Source organism: Serinus canaria, chromosome 22 (assembly GCF_022539315.1).
Source record: "Serinus canaria isolate serCan28SL12 chromosome 22, serCan2020, whole genome shotgun sequence".
Classification (NCBI taxonomy): domain Eukaryota; kingdom Metazoa; phylum Chordata; class Aves; order Passeriformes; family Fringillidae; genus Serinus; species Serinus canaria.
The window spans coordinates 701,475-719,410 of record NC_066335.1 but is presented as its reverse complement, the minus strand read 5'-3'; the positions used below and the strand labels follow the sequence as shown (position 1 = coordinate 719,410).

Genomic DNA, 17,936 nt, shown 5'->3' with positions numbered 1-17,936 from the left:
TTTGACTCTTTTCCCTCATCTCATTTTTACTCACTTCCATGCCATTTCTAGTCACAAAAAGTGATTGATTTTGGACAAGCCAGACCCTAAACCTGCCCAAAGTTCCCCAAAAATCCTCCAGAATTTAGGTGGAGTTTAAACCTGGGAGGTGCCAGCGTTTCTCCTTAGGGACCTTCTCCACTGGGATTTGACTCTTTTCCCTCATCTCATTTTTACTCACTTCCATGGCATTCCTATCCTCAAAAAGGGATTGATTTTGGACAAGCCAGACCTTAAACCAGCTCGGTGTTTCCCAAAAATCCTCCAGAATTTAGGTGGAGTTTAAACCTGGGAGGTGCCAGCGTCTCTCCTTGGGGAGCGTCTCCACTCAGGATTTACTTTTTTCCCTCATCTCATTATTTACTCTTTTCCATGCCATTTCTAGCCACAAAAAGTGATTGATTTTGGACAAGCCAGACCCTAAACCTGCCCAAAGTTCCCCAAAAATCCTCCAGAATTTAGGTGGAGTTTAAACCTGGGAGGTGCCAGCGTTTCTCCTTGGGGAGATTCTCCACTGGGATTTGACTCTTTTCCCTCATCTCATTTTTACTCACTTCCATGGCATTCCTGTCCTCAAAAAGGGATTGATTTTGGACAAAGCCAGGCTCTGACTCAGGGGTGTTCATTCTGCATGAAGTTGCTACATCTTATTTGATTTTATTTCCTTGTTAATCCACGCAGCAGTGCCACAATCATCCTTCAAACACACCCAAAGCTCCTCTCGCTGTGCAACACTTTCCCCAACGCCAGTTAAAGGTGGAAAAGGTACCATTAAAATTAAAATTAAAATTAGGAAAAAATGACAAAGATGCATTGCAAAAACTCAGAGGGAAGGGGGAGGAAGTCAGAGGTTTAGTTGACATCGAGGTATCAAATGGGTATTGCTGGTTTAGCCTGGGAGGAAGGAGGTTTTTCCAGGTCCTGGTTCCACCAGGATCATTTCCTGGCTAGAAAATGGATTTGGAAAACAAAATCCTCTTTCTTTCTGCCTCCCCCTCCTCCTGGCTCTCCCCCCCAGACCCCTGGAGGTGCTGGAGGCCCTCAGCCCCCCCTGCGAGTGCTATTTGGCATTTACAGCTACCAGAGAGCTTGGACAGGGTGGTTTTCTCCAAAATCCCAAAATATTAGTGCAAATTACGGGGGGACAGAGGGGCCACGCCACGGCCACGGCTTTGGGCGAAAAATGGGATTTTCTCCTGGGCTGGAAACCCACCCATGAGCCCCCAGGTCAGGGTTAACCCCCCCAAAATCTCAGCCAAGCCTTGGCATTGACAAAACCCTCCCGACGCCTGGGAATTATTGCGGTGATAGGGCAGGAATGTGCTTCTCTCTAAAAATAAAAGAGGAATTTTTTTTTTTGTGCTCTCTTCTGTGGAGCAGCAGGACCCTCACGGGGAGCCACGATGGGCATTTCCAACCTGAGCCCCCCCAAAAATCCCAGCTCTGGAATCCTGGCAGCCCTCACCTCGGTGCTGCTCACACATTTCCTCTTTTCCTCTCTATTTTTTTTGTTTTTCTCCCCGGGATTTGAGGATTTGGCTGAAGCTGCCGCCAGCCAGAGCCTTCCTGGGAGGAGCCCCCCGAGGATTCTGCGGGGCTGAGGGCGTGGGAGGGGGTTTGGGGCCACCAGGAGCCTTTTGGGGCTGGGGTTTGGTGCAGCTGATCCCAGGGACGCTCACATGGCCGTGGGGCCCTCGCAGATCTCCTCCAGCCTCTGCTCGATCCTCAGCCGCAGGATGGAGTACCTGGGAGGCACAGAAATCCAAAAAACAAGGAGATTTCAACCCTGCAGGAATTCTAACCCCATCTGGGGGATGCCAAATCCCACACAGGAAACACCCCAAAAACCAGGCAGAAAATCCCACAGAGGAAACACCCCAAAACCAGGCAGAAAATCCCACAAACACCCCAAAACCAGGCAGAAAATCCTACAGAGGAAACATCCCAAAAACCAGGCAGAAAATCCCACAAACACCCCCAAAACCAGGCAGAAAATCCTACAGAGGAAACACCCCAAAAACCAGGCAGAAAATCCCACACAGGAAACACCCCAAAACCAGGCAGAAAATCCCACACAGGAAACACCCCAAAACCAGGCAGAAAATCCCACAAACACCCCCAAAACCAGGCAGAAAATCCCACACAGGAAACACCCCAAAACAGGCAGAAAATCCCACAAACACCCCAAAAACCAGGCAGAAAATCCCACACAGGAAACATCCCAAAACAGGCAGAAAATCCCACAAACACCCCAAAAACCAGGCAGAAAATCCCACAGAGGAAACACCCCAAAAACCAGGCAGAAAATCCCACAAACACCCCAAAAACCAGGCAGAAAATCCCACAGAGGAACACCCCAAAAACCAGGCAGAAAATCCCACAACAACACCCCAAAACCAGACAGAAAATCCCACAGAGGAAACATCCCAAAAACCAGGCAGAAAATCCCACAAACACCCCAAAACAGACAGAAAATCCCACAAACACCCCAAAACCAGGCAGAAAATCCTACAGAGGAAACATCCCAAAAACAGACAGAAAATCCCACAAACACCCCAAAACAGACAGAAAATCCCACAAAAATTCCCCACCCGAGGATTTTTCCCTCCTATTTTCCCCCCCTCTCTGCTCCCCCAAACTCAGGGATCACCAGCCAGGGAAAATCCCGGGGCTGGAGCATCCCAGGGCTGCAGAAATGAGATTTTCCAGGGATTTTCTTCACTCCCAGCATCCCCCCAGCCCCACGTACTTGTGCTTCAGCTTCTTCACTTCCCGGTCCTCCTCCTCCTCCAGCTTCTGGATGAAGCTCCTGAGGATGGGCATCTCGAATTTGATGTACTGGGCCACCTGGGAGGGACAGGAGAGGCAGGGAACGGTGAAGAGGGGGATGAACTGACCCACCCCCCCTTCCTCTCCTCGGATCTACCCAAGGACCCCAAAATTTTGCAGCAAACCCTAAAAATAAAATGATGTTTGTGGCCATCAGGTGGGTAAAAGGATTTATCGAAGGTTTGTTTGTTTTAATTTCGTTTTAATTCACCCGCTGGCTGCTGGAGGTGGCTCTGTCTGGGCACCCCCAAAGTCTCGGAGCTCATTAACCCCAAAGTGACCCCAAAAGTGCCGGGGTTGGGGTGGGGCTGCAGAGCCGAGCCGGCAGATGGCAACAGGGAGCTGCTCCCAGCCGGTGGGAAAAGAATTCCTGGGAAATCCTGGTCTGGGAGCAGGGCTGGGATGGCACAGTGGGGCTGGGAATGATCTGGGAATGATCTGGGGGCTGCTCTGGGAATGAACTGGGAATGAACTGGGAATGAACTGGGAATGCCCTGGGAATGATCTGGGAATGCTCTGGGAATGATCTGGGAATGATCTGGGAATGATCTGGGAATGCACTGGGAATGCACTGGGAATGCTCTGGAAATGATCTGGGGGCTGCTCTGGGAATGAACTGGGAATGCACTGGGAATGAACTGGGAATGCTCTGGGAATGAACTGGGAATGCACTGGGAATGCCCTGGGAATGAACTGGGAATGCTCTGGGAATGCCCTGGGAATGCTCTGGGAATGCCCTGGGAATGCTCTGGGGGCTGCTCTGGGAATGCTCTGGCACACACTGGGAATGATCTGGAATGATCTGGGAATGCACTGGGAATGCTCTGGGAATGCTCTGGGAACGCTCTGGGAATGATCTGGGCACATACTGGGAACGCTCTGGGAATGATCTGGGAATGCTCTGGGAATGATCTGGGCACACACTGGGAATGCTCTGGGAATGCTCTGGGGGCTGCTCTGGGCACACACTGGGAATGCTCTGGGCACAGGACCAGGAATTTCCCGGAGGATCAGGGGTTTGCATGGACAGGCCCCGCAGCAGAGCAGCTCCTGCAGCCCCAGCACGCCTCTGTTCATCGGGGATAAACCCTCCCCTGCGAGGGCGGGCAGGGGCTGGCACGGAATTCCCAAAAAATCCATCCCAGGATCCCTGGCAGTGTCCCAGGCCAGGCTGGACAGGGCTCGGAGCCACCTGGGGCAGGGGAGGTGTCCCTGCCACGGCAGGGGTGGCACTGGAGGGGCTCTGGGGTCCCTCCCACCCAAAGCTGTGACCCCCCGACCCCCAAACCTACCCCACCCTCCTCCCACACACAACCTCTCCCCCACCCCCCTCCTGTGACCCCCCGACCCCCAAACACCCCAAACCTCTCCCCCACCCCCCTCCTGTGACCCCCCGACCCCACCCCCAAACACCCCCAACCCCCAACACACCTCTCCCCCACCCCCCTCCTGTGACCCCCCGACCCCAAACACACCCCCCCAACCCCTCTCCACCCACCCACCTCCCCTCCTGTGACCCCCCGACCCCCCAACACCCCAAACCTCTCCCCCACCCCCCTCCTGTGACCCCCCGACACCCACACACCCCAAACCTCTCCCCCAACCCCCTCCTGTGACCCCCCGACCCCCCAAACACCCCAAACCTCTCCCCCACCCCCCTCCTGTGCCCCCCGACCCCCCAAACACCCCAAACCACCTCATCCCCCAACACCCCTCCCTCCTGTGACCCCCCGGCCGCACTCACGTCGTAGGTGACCTCCTCCACCTGGTCCTTCTCCATCAGGAACACCTTGGACACCTGCTCGCAGGGGCCCTGCAGCAGCCGGGCCAGCAGCGGGAAATCGCTGCCACGCAGCCGCTGCTTCTCTGCGGGGACAGAGCCGGCCCTGGCACCCGCACGGCACCGTGCCAGGGTGGCACCCGCGGGGCACCGTGCCAGGGTGGCACCCGCAGGGCACCGTGCCACCAGCACGGCACCGTGCCAGGGTGGTACCCACGGGGCACCGTGCCACCGGCAGGGCATGGTGGCACTGGCACTGCCCAGGTGGTACCAGCACTGCCCATGAGGTACCGGCAGTGCCAGAGTGGTACCAGTGGTGCCAGGGCAGTACTGGCAGTGCCTGGTTGGTATTGGCAGTGCCCCGGTGGTACCGGTGATGCCTGGGCAGTACCGGCAGTGCCTGGGTACCAGCACTGCCCATGAGGTACTGGCAGTGCCAGGGCGGTACCAGCAGTGCCAGGGCAGCACCAGAGCCAAGGTGGCAGCACCAGGGGGATTTGGGGCACTCATGCCCAGGGGTCTGGGGAAATCACATCCAGGGCATTTGGGGCACTGATGCCCAGGGGTTTGGGGCACTCATGCCCAGGGATTTGGGGCACTGATGCCCAGGGATTTGGGGCACTGATGCCCAGGGATTTGGGGCACTCATGCCCAGGGATTTGGGGCACTCCCATCTGTGATTTTGGGGCACTCACCTCCACTCGTGTGCACCATGTACAGAGCAAACTCCTCTGCAGAGTTCTCGATCTGGGGGGAGACACAAAGCCCCTGGTACACTCTTCATATATATATGGTATAGATTTTAAATATATATATATATATATATCTATATATTATTATATATTATATATATTATATATATATATTATATATATATGTCTTTGTGTGAGTATCACATAACATATGCCTGTATAAAATGTGAATGCAGATTTTATACGTGTAATGTAAAGATTATACATATACCATAAAGATTTAAATATAAAAATCACATATATATCATCTGAATGCAAGTTGCACATATATAACACAAATATTTATAAATAATATAAATATAAATATTAAGTTATATAAAATATAAAATATGAAAGCAAATAGATTATATCTATATATATATTAAAAAAAATTTTAAAAATATATTTAAAATCCGAATGCAGATATTATGCATATAATTTGTAACCCATTTAAATTTCCTTTAACCCCAGCACAAAGTGCACTCGGAGGGGACGAGGGGAGGGCTCCCCCACCTTGAATTTGTTGAGCAGCAGTTTGAGCACCTGCGGCGTGGTCATGGTGCTGTTGATGCGCACGTTGGTGACGGAGCCGTAGGCGGGCGTGAACACCGAGGTCTGGGGGGCACAGGCGGCACTGAGAGCCCTGCCCGGATCCCCCCGATCCCCCCGGATCCCCCCTGGATCCCGGCTGACCTTGTGGTTGTAGAAGTGGCCGTTGATGGAGAAGCGGTGCCGCCGCAGCCGCCGCTGCTCCCCGGCCGTGCGGGCGCTGCCGCGGGGCCGCACGCCGACATCGCTGCGCGTCCGCATCAGCTGCGGGGCCTCCTCGGCCCGGGGGGCTGCCTGCTCACTGCGGGCTCTGCCTGCTCCAGCGACCCCAGAAATGTGTTAGGAGGGCTCTTTTCCCAGCCCGGAGCTCCAAGGGGTCAGGGCTCTTCAGTTCTTATTGTTCTTATCTATAAATTCTTTCTCCTGTCCAGCCGAGGTCACTCAGCAGGTCAGACAGAGACACTGCCTGCCCCAGGGGTGGTTTTATGTTTTTATACTAAAAACCACCTGTGCAATATTTACCATCACTGCCTGCCTGCTCTCAGTGACCCCAGAAATGTGTTAGGAGCTCCAAGGGGTCAGGGCTCTTCAGTTCTTACTGTTCTTATCTATAAATTCTTTCTCTGGCCAGCCAAGATCTGCTCAGCAGGACAGACAGAGGCACTGCCTGCCCCTGGGGTGGTTTTATCTTTTTATACTAAAAACCACCTGTGCAATATTTACCATCACTGCCTGCCTGCTCCAGCAACCCCAGAAATGTGTTAGGAGGGCTCTTTTCCCAGCCTGGAGCTCCAAGGGGTCAGGGCTCTTCAGTTCTTACTGTTCTTATCTATAAATTCTTTCTCCCCCGATCGCTCAGCAGGCCAAGGCACTGCCTGCACCCGGTGACCTTTTATACTAAAAACCACCTGTGCAATATTTACCATAACTGCCTGCCTGCTCCAGGGACCCCAGAAATGTGTTAAGGCTCCCCAGCTCCAAGGGGTCAGGGCTCTTCAGTTCTTACTGTTCTTATCTATAAATTCTTTCTCTGCCCTGCCGAGGTCGCTCAGCAGGACCGACAGAGGCACTGCCTGCCCCTCGGGTGGTTTTATCTTTTTATACTAAAAACCACCTGTGCAATATTTACCATCACTTCCCAATCCCCTCACCTGTGTCAGACACTGAGCTGCTGCTCCAAACCCATCCCAAAGTGCCGCCATCCCAGCCTGAATCCCTGCTGCTGCCTGGATAAAACCCCTCCTCCCGGGAGCTCGAGCATTTCCCTCCCTTTTCCATAATTGAACTTTCTCTGTTCCCTTCCCTTTATCGAGGGCAGAGCCTCAGATCTCTGCATGAGAAGGGGCCTGGATCCAGATTTTTATAACCCAGCTCTAAATCCATGTTTGATGGAGCTCTCAGGCTGCAGCTCCAGGACGTGTCTGCAGCAGGCAGGAATCTCCAGCAGGAGCTGCTCCAGCTGCACAGGCTGCCTGAGCGCTCCCAGGAGCCCCCAGGCTCTGATCTTTACTGGGTTTCAGGGGAAAATGGAATAAAAGGATTCTTTTCCTTATGTGCTGGCAGGGGATTGAGGCCAGAGAGCCGAGGGGAATCGTGGTGGGGTGGGAGAGATTTAATGAAAGGGGAAAAGTGCTGGGAGTGGGGCTGATCCTGCTGGACCCAACCTGGTGGGTCCGACCCTGGGACTGATCCCAGTGGATCCGAGCCCTGGGACTGATCCCAGTGGATCCCAGCCCCTGGTGGATCCAAGCCCTGGGACTGATCCCAGTGGATCAGAGCCCCAGGAGAGCCCCAGGGCTGATCCTGGTGGATCCAATCCCAGTAGATCTGAGCCCCTGCACCAATCCTGGTGAATCCGAAGCAGATCCTGGAGGATCTGAGCCCCAGGACTGATCCTGGTGGACCCAATCCCAATGGATCCAAGCCCTTGGGCCACTCCTGGTGGATCCAATCCCGGTGGATCCCTGGCTCACCTGTGCCATTCCCGGGATTCCCAGTGCCGGTGGCAGTGTCCACATCTGTCACCTGGATGTCCGGCAGGGTGCTGGGCTTCAGCACGGACCTGGGGGGACAGAGGGGGTGGGTGGCCTGTCCTGGGTCCCTGTCCTGGGTCCCTGTCCCTGGGGGGCCGCAGGGGGAACAGCAATCCAGGGAATCTCTGCCCCTCATCCCTGATTCCAGCTGGGACAAAACACCTGGAGGAGGCAGCTGGGGGGGCAGCCTGCACAGCCTGACAGGATGGGAGGGGGTCTTGGGGCTGTTTGGGTGGGTTTGGGGCTGTTTGGGTGGGTTTGGGGCTGTGTTTTTAGGTCTGTGTTTTTCAGGGCTGTGTTTTGGGGCTGGGTTTTCAGATCTGAGTTTTTAGATCTGTGTTTTTCGGGGCTGTGTTTCCAGGTCTGTGTTTCCAGGGCTGTGTTTTCAGGGCTGTGTTTTTAGGGCTGTGTTTCAAGGCTGTATTTTTGGGGCTGTGTTTCAGGTCTGTGTTTTCAGGTCTGTATTTTCCAGGGCTGTGTTCTAGGTCTGTCTTTTTAGGTCTGTATTTTTTAGGTCTGTGTTTTTGGGGCTGTGTTTCAGGGCTGTGTTTTTAGGTCTGTATTTTTTAGGTCTGTATTTTCCAGGGCTGTGTTTTTGGGGCTGTGTTTCAGGGCTGTGTTTCAGGGCTGTGTTTTTAGGGCTGTATTTTTTAGGTCTGTATTTTTTAGGTCTGTGTTTTTAGGTCTGTGTTTTCCAGGGCTGTGTTTCGGGGCTGCCCTGGCCCCACTCACCCGTGGGCGCCCAGGTTGCAGCCCGAGTGCCAGGAGGAGGAGGAGGGCGGCGGGCGGATGCGCTGGTTGTCGTCCTGCATCTGCAGGCGGATGGGGCGGCGCAGCCCCCACGAGATGTTCAGCAGCCCCTCCACGATCAGCTCCCCTTCCTCCTGCAGCCACAGTTACACAGAAAACACAGGGGGGTTACACAGAATATGGGGATTTTATACACAGAATATGGGGATTTTTATGCACAGAATATGGGGATTTTATACACAGAATATGGGGATTTTATACACAGAATATGGGGATTTTATACACAGAATATGGGGATTTTTATGCACAGAATATGGGGATTTTATACCTAGAATATGGGGATTTTATACACAGAATATGGGGTTTTTATACACAGAATATGGGGATTTTATGCACAGAATATGGGGATTTTTATGCACAAAATATGGGGATTTTATGCACAGAATATGGGGATTTTATGCACAGAATACAGGGGTTTTACACACAGAATATGGGGATTTTATATGTAGAATATAAGGATTTTATACCTAGAATATAAGGATTTTATACACAGAATATATGGTTTTGGGTCCCTTCCCACCCAGACCATTCCAGGTCCCTGTTCCCAGCCCATTCCACAATTCCCTGTTCCCAGCCCATTCCACCGTTCCCTGTTCCCAGCCCATTCCAGTTCCCTGTTCCCAGCCCATTCCCGTTCCCTGTTCCCAGCCCATTCCAGGTCCCTGTTCCCAGCCCATTCCAGTTCCCTGTTCCCAGCCCATTCCACAATTCCCTGTTCCCAGCCCATCCCAGGTCCCTGTTCCCAGACCATTCCAGAATTCCCTGTTCCCAGCCCATTCCGTTCCCTGTTCCCAGCCCATTCCCGTTCCCTGTTCCCAGCCCATTCCCGTTCCCTGTTCCCAGCCCATTCCCGTTCCCTGTTCCCAGCCCATTCCCGTTCCCTGTTCCCAGCCCATTCCCAGTTCCCTGTTCCCAGCCCATTCCAGTTCCCTGTTCCCAGCCCATTCCGTTCCCTGTTCCCAGCCCATTCCCGTTCCCTGTTCCCAGCCCATTCCCGTTCCCTGTTCCCAGCCCATTCCCGTTCCCTGTCCCCTCCCCTCCCCTCTCACCTCCCGGTGCCGCAGCTGCAGGTTCTGCCCCTCGTAGTAGATGTTGTAGGTCTTGAGGTGCAGGAGCAGCTCATTCCTGGGGGGAAAAACGAAAAAAAGGGGAAAAAGGTGCTGGCATGGGTCCTTCCATGTCCCCCCATGTCCCCATACCTGGAGATGACCCTGTCCTTGCTGTGTGCCCCCCATGTCCCCCCCATGTCCCCCCCATGTCCCCATACCTGGAGATGACCCTGTCCCTGCCATGTCCCCCCAATGTCCCTCATGTCCCCCCATGTCCCCCCCATGTCCCCCCCATGTCCCCATACCTGGAGATGACCCTGTCCTTGCTGTGTGCCCCCCTGTCCCTGTCCCCCTGTCCCTGTCCTCTGTCCGGGTACCTGGAGATGACCCTGTCCCCCTCTGTCCCCCCCATGTCACCCCATGTCCCCCTCCTGAGATGACCCTGTCCTTGCCTGTCCCCCATGTCCCCCTCCTGTCCCCCCTGTCCCTCCCTGCCTTCCCCCCCATGTCCCCTGCCCTGTCCCTGTCCCTGTCCGGGTACCTGGAGATGACCCTGTCCCTGCCTGTCCCCCCTGTCCCCCCTTCCCCCCTGCAGATGCCCCCCCCTTGCTCCCCCATGTCCCCCCCTGTCCCCGTACCCTGTCCCCCCCATGTCCCCCCCATGTCCCCCCCATGTCCCCGTACCTGGAGATGACCCTGTCCCTGCCGCAGGGCACGGCGCCCCCCGGGAGCTCCATGGCGGGGCCGGGCGGGCATGGGGGGAGCCGGGCAGGGGCACGGGGGGGTCAGGGCAGCTCGGGCACCTGGGGGGTACAATGGAAATATAAATATAAATATAAATATAAATATAAATATATATATCTATAATATAAATGAATTAATATAATGGAAGTTCAAATGGAAATTCAAATGGAAATAAAATGGAAATAAAATGGAAGTATAAATGGAAATTCAAATAGAAATAAAAACTTGAAATCAAATAAAAACAAAAACGGAAATAAAAATTGAAATAAAAATGGAAATACAAATAGAACTAAAATTGGAACAAAAATGGAAATAAAAATTTAATGAAAATAGAAATAGAAGTAGAAGTAAAATAGAAACACTAGAACAATAGAAATAATAGAAATAGAAAGAAATAAAATGAAATAAAAATAAAAATAAAAATAGAAATTAAAATTAAAAATAATACACATTAAAAACGAAAATGAAATTAAAAATTGCCAATTAAAATATAACAAAAATAATAAAAAATAGAATAAAACCAAACACTAATAAGTACTACTACTAATAAAATAAAAGTAGTAAAAATAATAAATAAAAGCGAAAATAATAAAAAAAAAAATAAATGATAATACTTTAAAATAAGTAAATAAATAAGAAATAAATAAACCTATAAAAAATAAAAATAAGGAAGTAAGTACAATTTAAAGAAATGCAATAAATAAATAGATAAAAAATAAATAAATGAAATAAATAAATTAAATATAAATAAATGAAACAAAGAAATGAAATAAATAAATAACCTCCCCCCCCACCCCGCGGCCCCTGGGGCAGGAGGGAGATCAGATAAGGGCAGAACTCACTGAAAATTTAATCCCCGGGGATCTCCTTACTCGGGATTTGCATCACCCGCGGCTGTCCCAGCGGGGCCGGCTGGGAATTGTTCCTTTCCCCTTTTTTTACTCGGGAATTGTTCCTTTTCCCCTTTTTTTACTCGGGAATTGTTCCTTTTCCCCTTTTTTTACTCGGGAATTGTTCCTTTTCCCCTTTTTTTACTCGGGAATTGTTCCTTTCCCCTTTTTTTACTCTGGAATTGTTCCTTTCCCCCTTTTTTTTACTCTGGAATTGTTCCTTTCCCCCTTTTTTTACTCGGGAATTGTTCCTTTCCCCTTTTTTTACTCGGGAATTGTTCCTTTTCCCCTTTTTTTACTCGGGAATTGCTCCTTTCCCCCTTTTTTTACTCTGGAATTGTTCCTTTCCCCCTTTTTTTTACTCGGGAATTGTTCCTTTCCCCTTTTTTTACTCGGGAATTGTTCCTTCCCCCTTTTTTTTTACTCGGGAATTGTTCCTTTCCCCTTTTTTTACTCGGAATTGTTCCTTCCCCCTTTTTACTCGGGAATTGTCCTTTTTCCCCTTTTTTACTCTGGAATTGTTCCTTTTTCCCCTTTTTTCTCACTCGGGAATTGTTCCTTTCCCCTTTTTTTTACTCGGGAATGGTTCCTTTCCCCTTTTTTACTCGGGAATTGTTCCTTTTCCCCCTTTTTTTTACTCGGGAATTGTTCCTTTCCCCTTTTTTTACTCTGGAATTGTTCCTTTTCCCCTTTTTTTACTCTTTTCCCATCCCGGAGGGCAGGGCTGGGGGTGGCTGCGGCTCCCCGGGGCCTCCCAGGGATGAATTTCCAGGCAGGCAGAAATTCTGGGCTGATCCCTCAGGGATTTGTGATCCCAGCTGGAATTCTGGGGCGCACAAACCCTTGGGAAGCCCAAACCCCACCTGGGCCAGGCCCTGGCTCAGAGCTCGGGGCAGTTTTGGGTTTGGGGTGAAGCCCTTGGGGTGCTCAGGTTGGAATCAGCCCCCCGAGAGCCTCAGAACGGGGAGCTGGGGTGGTTTTAACGATGGAAAAAGAGCTTTTGGGGAAATTTCATTTTTCAGGGTCTTTTCCCTCCCTCCCCTTCTCCTGGAAGGGAAACTGAGGCGAGCAAAAAGGCTCTGAGTTCCTCCACCTGGCCATGGGCTTCCTCCCAGCCCCCCGGGACACAAATCCCCCTTTTCCTGAAAGAAAAAACCCCAAATCCACCCCAAAATCCAGGCCAAGGGGGTGAAACCTGCCCGGGGACCAACCCAAACCCTGCAGGGCTGGGGGCTCCATCGCACACGTGGGATAAAAAATGGATTTGCAGCAGCAAAAACTCCTCAGTGAGGAGGGGAAGGGCAGGAAATCAGCCCAGCCCAGCCCTGGGGCTCGGAGAAAAAGCAGAAGGAGAAGAGAAACTGCGGAAGGGCTGACAAAGCTTTGGGTTTCCTGAGGAGCTGTGGGAGCATTTTGGTAAAATCGGGGAAAATTTGGCAAAATTCAGCCAAATCCGGCCCCACCCCTCCTCCTGCAGCCGCCTCCCCCGGGAATGATCCCATTCATCCCCCAAAAGGGGCACCAGGAGGGGATTTGGCAGCTGGCTCAAGGGTTTGGGGCAAATCCCCGGGGGTTTGGGGCAGCAGCTGCGTGTGGGACCCCGAATTTGGGGTTCCAGGTGTGAGGGGCAGGAGGGGCATCCCCTGCTGGGGGTCCCCTGGCCAGAGAGGAAAAGCTCTGGGGATGTTCAAGGAGGATTAAAGGACAGGGCAGATGTGAAAACGGCGCCAGAAACACCAAAAGGAGTGAAAAGAGCCCTCCTGGAGCAGCAAAACCACAAAAGTGAGGGGGAAAAATCCCTCCTGGAGCAGCAAAACCACAAAAGTGAGGGGGAAAAGAGCCCTCCTGGAGCAGCAAAAACACAAAAGTGAGGGGAAAAATCCCTCCTGGAGCAGCAAAACACCAAAAGGAGTGAAAAGAACTCTCCTGGAGCAGCAAAACCAGCAAAGTGAGGGGGAAAATCCCTCCTGGAGCAGCAAAAACACAAAAGTGAGGGGGAAAAATCCCTCCTGGAGCAGCAGAGGCCAGGGTGGAGCCCTTGGTACCACTCAGAGCTTTGCTCCGGAGCATCCCGGAGCTGCCAGGGGCGAAGCCAAGTCCCGATTCCCTGGCAGGGAGCAGGGGAGGAACCGGAGCCATAAAAAAAGCCCCGTTTGGGGTGGAGGGGGAGCTGCAGGCGCAGGTTCATCCTCCGTGCCGAGGAGTTTCCTGTTTACAGCCGGCTCTGCCACCTTGGCCTCCGTCATCACATCCCCTTCCTCGCTGGGGAAAGGGGCAAATTCTTCCTTTTTTGGGTCTGCAGAGAAAACCGGGCTGGGAGCGGAGGGGAGAGGCGGCTCCGGGAGGATCCCCGGCACTGCCAGCCGGCATCCCGGCTGGGATCACCCGGGAGAGGCTGGGATAACCCGGGAGAGGCTGGGAATCACCCGGGAGAGGCTGGGAATCACCCGGGAGAGGCTGGGATAACCCGGGAGAGGCTGGGATCACCCGGGAGAGGCTGGGAATCACCCGGGAGAGGCTGGGATCACCCGGGAAAAGCTGGGATCTCCCGGGAGAGGCTGGGAATCACCCAAATCAAAGCGCTGGCCAAGTGGAAGTCGCTGCATTGCTCAACCCTGTCAGTTTGGGGCCGTCTCAGTTCTCGGCACCCCCGTGCCTCAGTTTCCCCCTCGGAGCTGTCGCGGTTCCGCCCTGCCCGGCCCGGCCCGGCCCGAGCCCCTCCTGGCGCTTTTAGCGCTTTTAGCACAGCTCCGGATCGAACCAAGGAGGGCTCCGGGCCCCTCTGCCTCCTCTCGGCTGCTCCCGGGCCTGGGGGACCCCACGGAGCCCGGACTCCCCAGAACCAGCCCCCCTAAACCCCGTCCCGCAGCGCAGCCCGGGGGAGCCCGGCCGCATCCACAGCCCCTGACCGGCTCCAGCACAACAAAACAAGGAAAAAAGTAGCAAAACCCCCCCAAACCCGCGTTTTCAGCAGGACAGCGATGTCCTCCCCTGCTCCCGCAAAGAAATCTGCGGTTTTTGGGAGGTTTTGCTGCCTCGGTCCCTCCCCGCCCCGGCAGCATCCCCGGCATCCCCCGCCGGGGCGGGAGGCGCGGATCCGGCGCACCGAGGATTGTGGGAATATCCCGCTCCCCGGGAGGCCGCGATGCTCCCTCCCCGCGGCCCCGGCCGCCTCCCCCCGGCCCGAGGGCGCTCCGGGGCCGCGGCATCGCCCGGAGGCGGCGCCGGGGCGCGGGCGGAGCGGAGACCGAGCGCTCACCCCGAGCGGCGGATCCGGCGCTGCCCGCGGTGCCCGCGCTACTGCTGGGCTGGGATCGCTGCCCCGCGGCCGGCCCGCATCCCTAGGCGGGGAGCGGCGGCCGCTCCATTGTTCCAGCGCCGCTATTGTTCTCCGGCCCGGCCGCTCCGTCCTGCGGGGCACAGGGCAAGGAGGGAGCGCTCGGTGCCGCCGGAGGGGCCCGGGGCGCTCGGGGACAGCGGGGCCGCGCTCCGGGTGAAGCCCTCGGGAGGAGCCGGTGGCCACCAGGGGCTCCGGGCGGGCCCCGGCACAGCGCGGGCGGGACGGGGCGAGAAGGAGCCGAGCCCGGAGGGAGCCGCGGGGCTGCGGCCGCTCTGCCCCGCTCGGGGGGCGATGCCGGGGGCGCTCGGGGGGGCTGGGGTGACACCGGGGGTGGGGGTCGGATCCCGGAGATCCCGGAGGTTTTCCGTGAGCTGCCGGCTGCAGGGGAGCTCACGGAAAACCGGGAGCGGCTCGGCCCCGGGGCCGCTCCCGGCGCGGGGGACGGGGATGGGGATGGAGAGCGGGATGGGGGTGGGGGTGAGGATGAGGATGAAGATGATGCCCCGTCCCGCCCGCACTCACCCGGTGCCGGTGCCGCTCCGCTCTCAGCCGGTGCCCCGGAGGCCGCCCCTGGGCGGGGCGGGACGCGACGGGGAGGGGCGCGGGCGGGGCCGGGGGTGGCAGCGCGGGGGACACCCCCTCCCTCCCTCCCTCCCTCCCTCCCTCCGCCGGGGTCATCCCGGAACCCGCATCCCGGAGGGCATCCCGGCTCCGGGGTCCCATCCCGGCTCTGGGGTCCCATCCCGGCTCCGGGGTCCCATCCCGGTGCCAGGGCTGGGCACCCCATGGGATGCCACCTCCGGGAGCCAGGTTGTCCCCGCCCGGACATCCCGAGGAATGCTCCAGGAACATCCCTGGAGAAGGTTCTGGGTGCCCCAGGGACACCCTGGCTCCAGCCCGGCTGCACCTCAGGAGCGGGGTCTGAAAGGATTCTCCATCCCCGGTGCCAAAACCGGAGTCCCAAAGGATGCACTGTCCGTCCCCACTGTCACAACCAGGATCCCAAAAATGCCCCATTCCCAATGGCAGGAACAGGATCCCAAAAGATCCCCCATTCCTGATGGCCAGAACAGGATCCCCAAGGAATCCCCATCCCACGCAGCCAGGCTGGAAATGCTCCCACAATCAGCTCCAGCTTTGTCCAGAATTCCCAGAGGGAATTTGTGGGCTGCATCCCACAGGCTGGAGCGGCTGTTTCTGCCCTAAAAAGCCCCAAATCCTGGGCTCTCCAGTGCCAGCACACTTGGCTGCTCCCTCAGCCTCGGGATCCCACCCGGATCCAAAACCGCCCCCGAGCCGGGGATGCAGGAGGGAATAAATTCAAATAAAATCAGCCTGGAGCAGCAGCTGCAGCTGGGGGTCACAGCCAGCCCTGAGCCAGCACTCAGCATTCCCAGGATCCGGGTCCCACCCAGCCTGTCCGGTTCTGGTACCCTGGAGAGAGTTTGGGGGGGTTTTAGGGGTGTTTGGAGAGAGTTTGGGGGTGTTCAGTATTCCAGAGGAGCAGCAGCCGTGTCCCTCCTCCTTTGTCTGCCCCTGACCTTTCCCAGAGCTTTGTGGCTTCTCTGGTTTTTTTTTTCTTTTGAAGGAATTTGCCTAGAAACAGCCCACACCAAAGGGAAAAAAAAAACCCCAAACAGCCCCAAAACAAAGAAATAATCAAAGCAGCTGCTCGAGCCAACCAGGCCTCTCTGCAGGCAGACTGGAATGGGCCTTTTCTCCCAGATTTTCCTGGATTTCTGGGTAAAAGATGAGAAGTTCTGGAGGAGCCATCTGGCTCAGGGAAGCCCTGACTCGGGTCAGGATTGATATTCCAGCAGCATCTCCAGGGCTGGCAGGGATGAGAGGCCCTTTGTGGTGGGAGAGAGGAGAGGAGCCGGCCCCAAATCCCAGGATTCAGCCCCAAACACGGGGAGAGCTGAGCCTGACCCTCAGCTCGTGGGGGGGAAGCAAACAGAAAAATAAAAATAAAAATAAAAATAATAAAAATAATAAAAATAAATCTGGGGTTTGGGGTGGGCACCTGTGGGAGCACGGGGGGGGGATCTTGGCTGTGGAATTGGGGTTAAATCCTGATTTTTGCCATGCCCTGCTCGCTGCCACCAGTGCAGGGGTGGGGGGGAGCCTGGAGGGGGGAAGGGAGCAGGAAAATCCCAGGAATGGGGGAGGAATCCCAGGAAGAGGCAGGAACCCAAAGGAATGGGCAGGAAATGCCAGGAAGAACCCCAGGAACAGGCAGGAAATCCCAAGAAAGGGGCAGGAATTCCCTGAGCCTCTCCCCCACTAATCCAGGAATTCCCTGAGCCTCTCCCCCACTAATCCAGGAATTCCCTGAGCCTCTCCCCACACAAATCCAGGAATTCCCTGAGCCTCTCCCCACAAATCCAGGAATTCCCTGAGCCTCTCCCCACAAATCCAGGAATTCCCTGAGCCTCTCCCCAACAAATCCAGGAATTCCCTGGGCCCCTCCCCACACAATCCAGGAATTCCCTGAGCCTCTCCCCCACAAATCCAGGATTTCCCTGAGCCCTCCCCACAAATCCAGGAATTCCCTGGGCACTCCCCCCACAAATCCAGGAATTCCCTGGGCCTCTCCCCCACTAATCCAGGAATTCCCTGAGCCTCTCCCCCACAAATCCAGGAATTCCCTGAGCCTCCCCCCCACAAATCCAGGAATTCCCTGAGCCTCTCCCCCAACAATCAGGAATTCCTGAGCCTCTCCCCACACAAATCCAGGAATTCCCTGGGCCTCCCCCCACACAAATCCAGGAATTCCCTGAGCCTCTCCCCCACAAATCCAGGAATTCCCTGAGCCTCCCCCCCACAAATCCAGGAATTCCCTGAGCCTCCCCCCACAAATCCAGGAATTCCCTGAGCCTCCCCCCACAAATCCAGGAATTCCCTGGTGGGGGCTGTGAGAGCTGAGGGGTCTCAGGGATTTGGGGTTGTGGTTTTGGGCAGTACCTGCTCCAAAGGCTCTGGGTTGGGTCTTGCCATCACCTGGATTCTGAAATTAATAATCCATTAATCAATTAATTATCCATTGGGAAGAAATCAATCAGTCAGGGAGGAATCCTTCCCTTCCAGCCCAAACCACTCCAGGATTCTCTGATCCCACAATTCACCACCAAAGGACAATCAC

General features: G+C 54.9%; 1 protein-coding gene across 2 annotated transcripts; it reads right to left on the bottom strand.

The window, feature by feature from the left end:
• Positions 1-660: 660 nt before the first annotated feature.
• Positions 661-15,383, bottom strand: RASSF2 (Ras association domain family member 2). 2 transcript variants are annotated; one of them, XM_050983046.1, is made up of 12 exons: positions 15,317-15,383; positions 14,714-14,864; positions 10,505-10,623; positions 9,821-9,896; positions 8,694-8,845; positions 7,902-7,990; positions 6,073-6,242; positions 5,893-5,994; positions 5,344-5,395; positions 4,613-4,734; positions 2,789-2,886; positions 661-1,784 (listed from the first exon to the last, which is right to left on the bottom strand). In XM_050983046.1, exons 3-12 carry the CDS (start codon positions 10,555-10,557, stop codon positions 1,715-1,717), a joined length of 984 nt encoding a protein of 327 aa, XP_050839003.1. In that variant the 5' UTR covers positions 10,558-10,623; positions 14,714-14,864; positions 15,317-15,383; the 3' UTR covers positions 661-1,714. The 2 variants fall into 2 exon arrangements, with proteins under 2 accessions (XP_050839003.1, XP_050839004.1); XM_050983047.1 differs by lacking the exon at positions 14,714-14,864 and having other exon boundaries at positions 15,317-15,334.
• Positions 15,384-17,936: the final 2,553 nt, after the last annotated feature.

What these genes read in the sequence shown, in the direction of transcription:
- RASSF2 (XM_050983046.1), bottom strand. Translation starts at nt 10,557, where the DNA reads ATGGAGCTCCCGGGGGGCGCCGTGCCCTGCGGCAGGGACAGGGTCATC. An exon ending in GCCACTTCTACAACCACAAG is followed by an intron (nt 5,995 to 6,072) that starts GTCAGCCGGGAT and finishes TGTGCCCCCCAG; the next exon opens with ACCTCGGTGTTCACGCCCGC. An exon ending in TGGAGGAGGTCACCTACGAC is followed by an intron (nt 2,887 to 4,612) that starts GTGAGTGCGGCC and finishes TGTCCCTCCCAG; the next exon opens with GTGGCCCAGTACATCAAATT.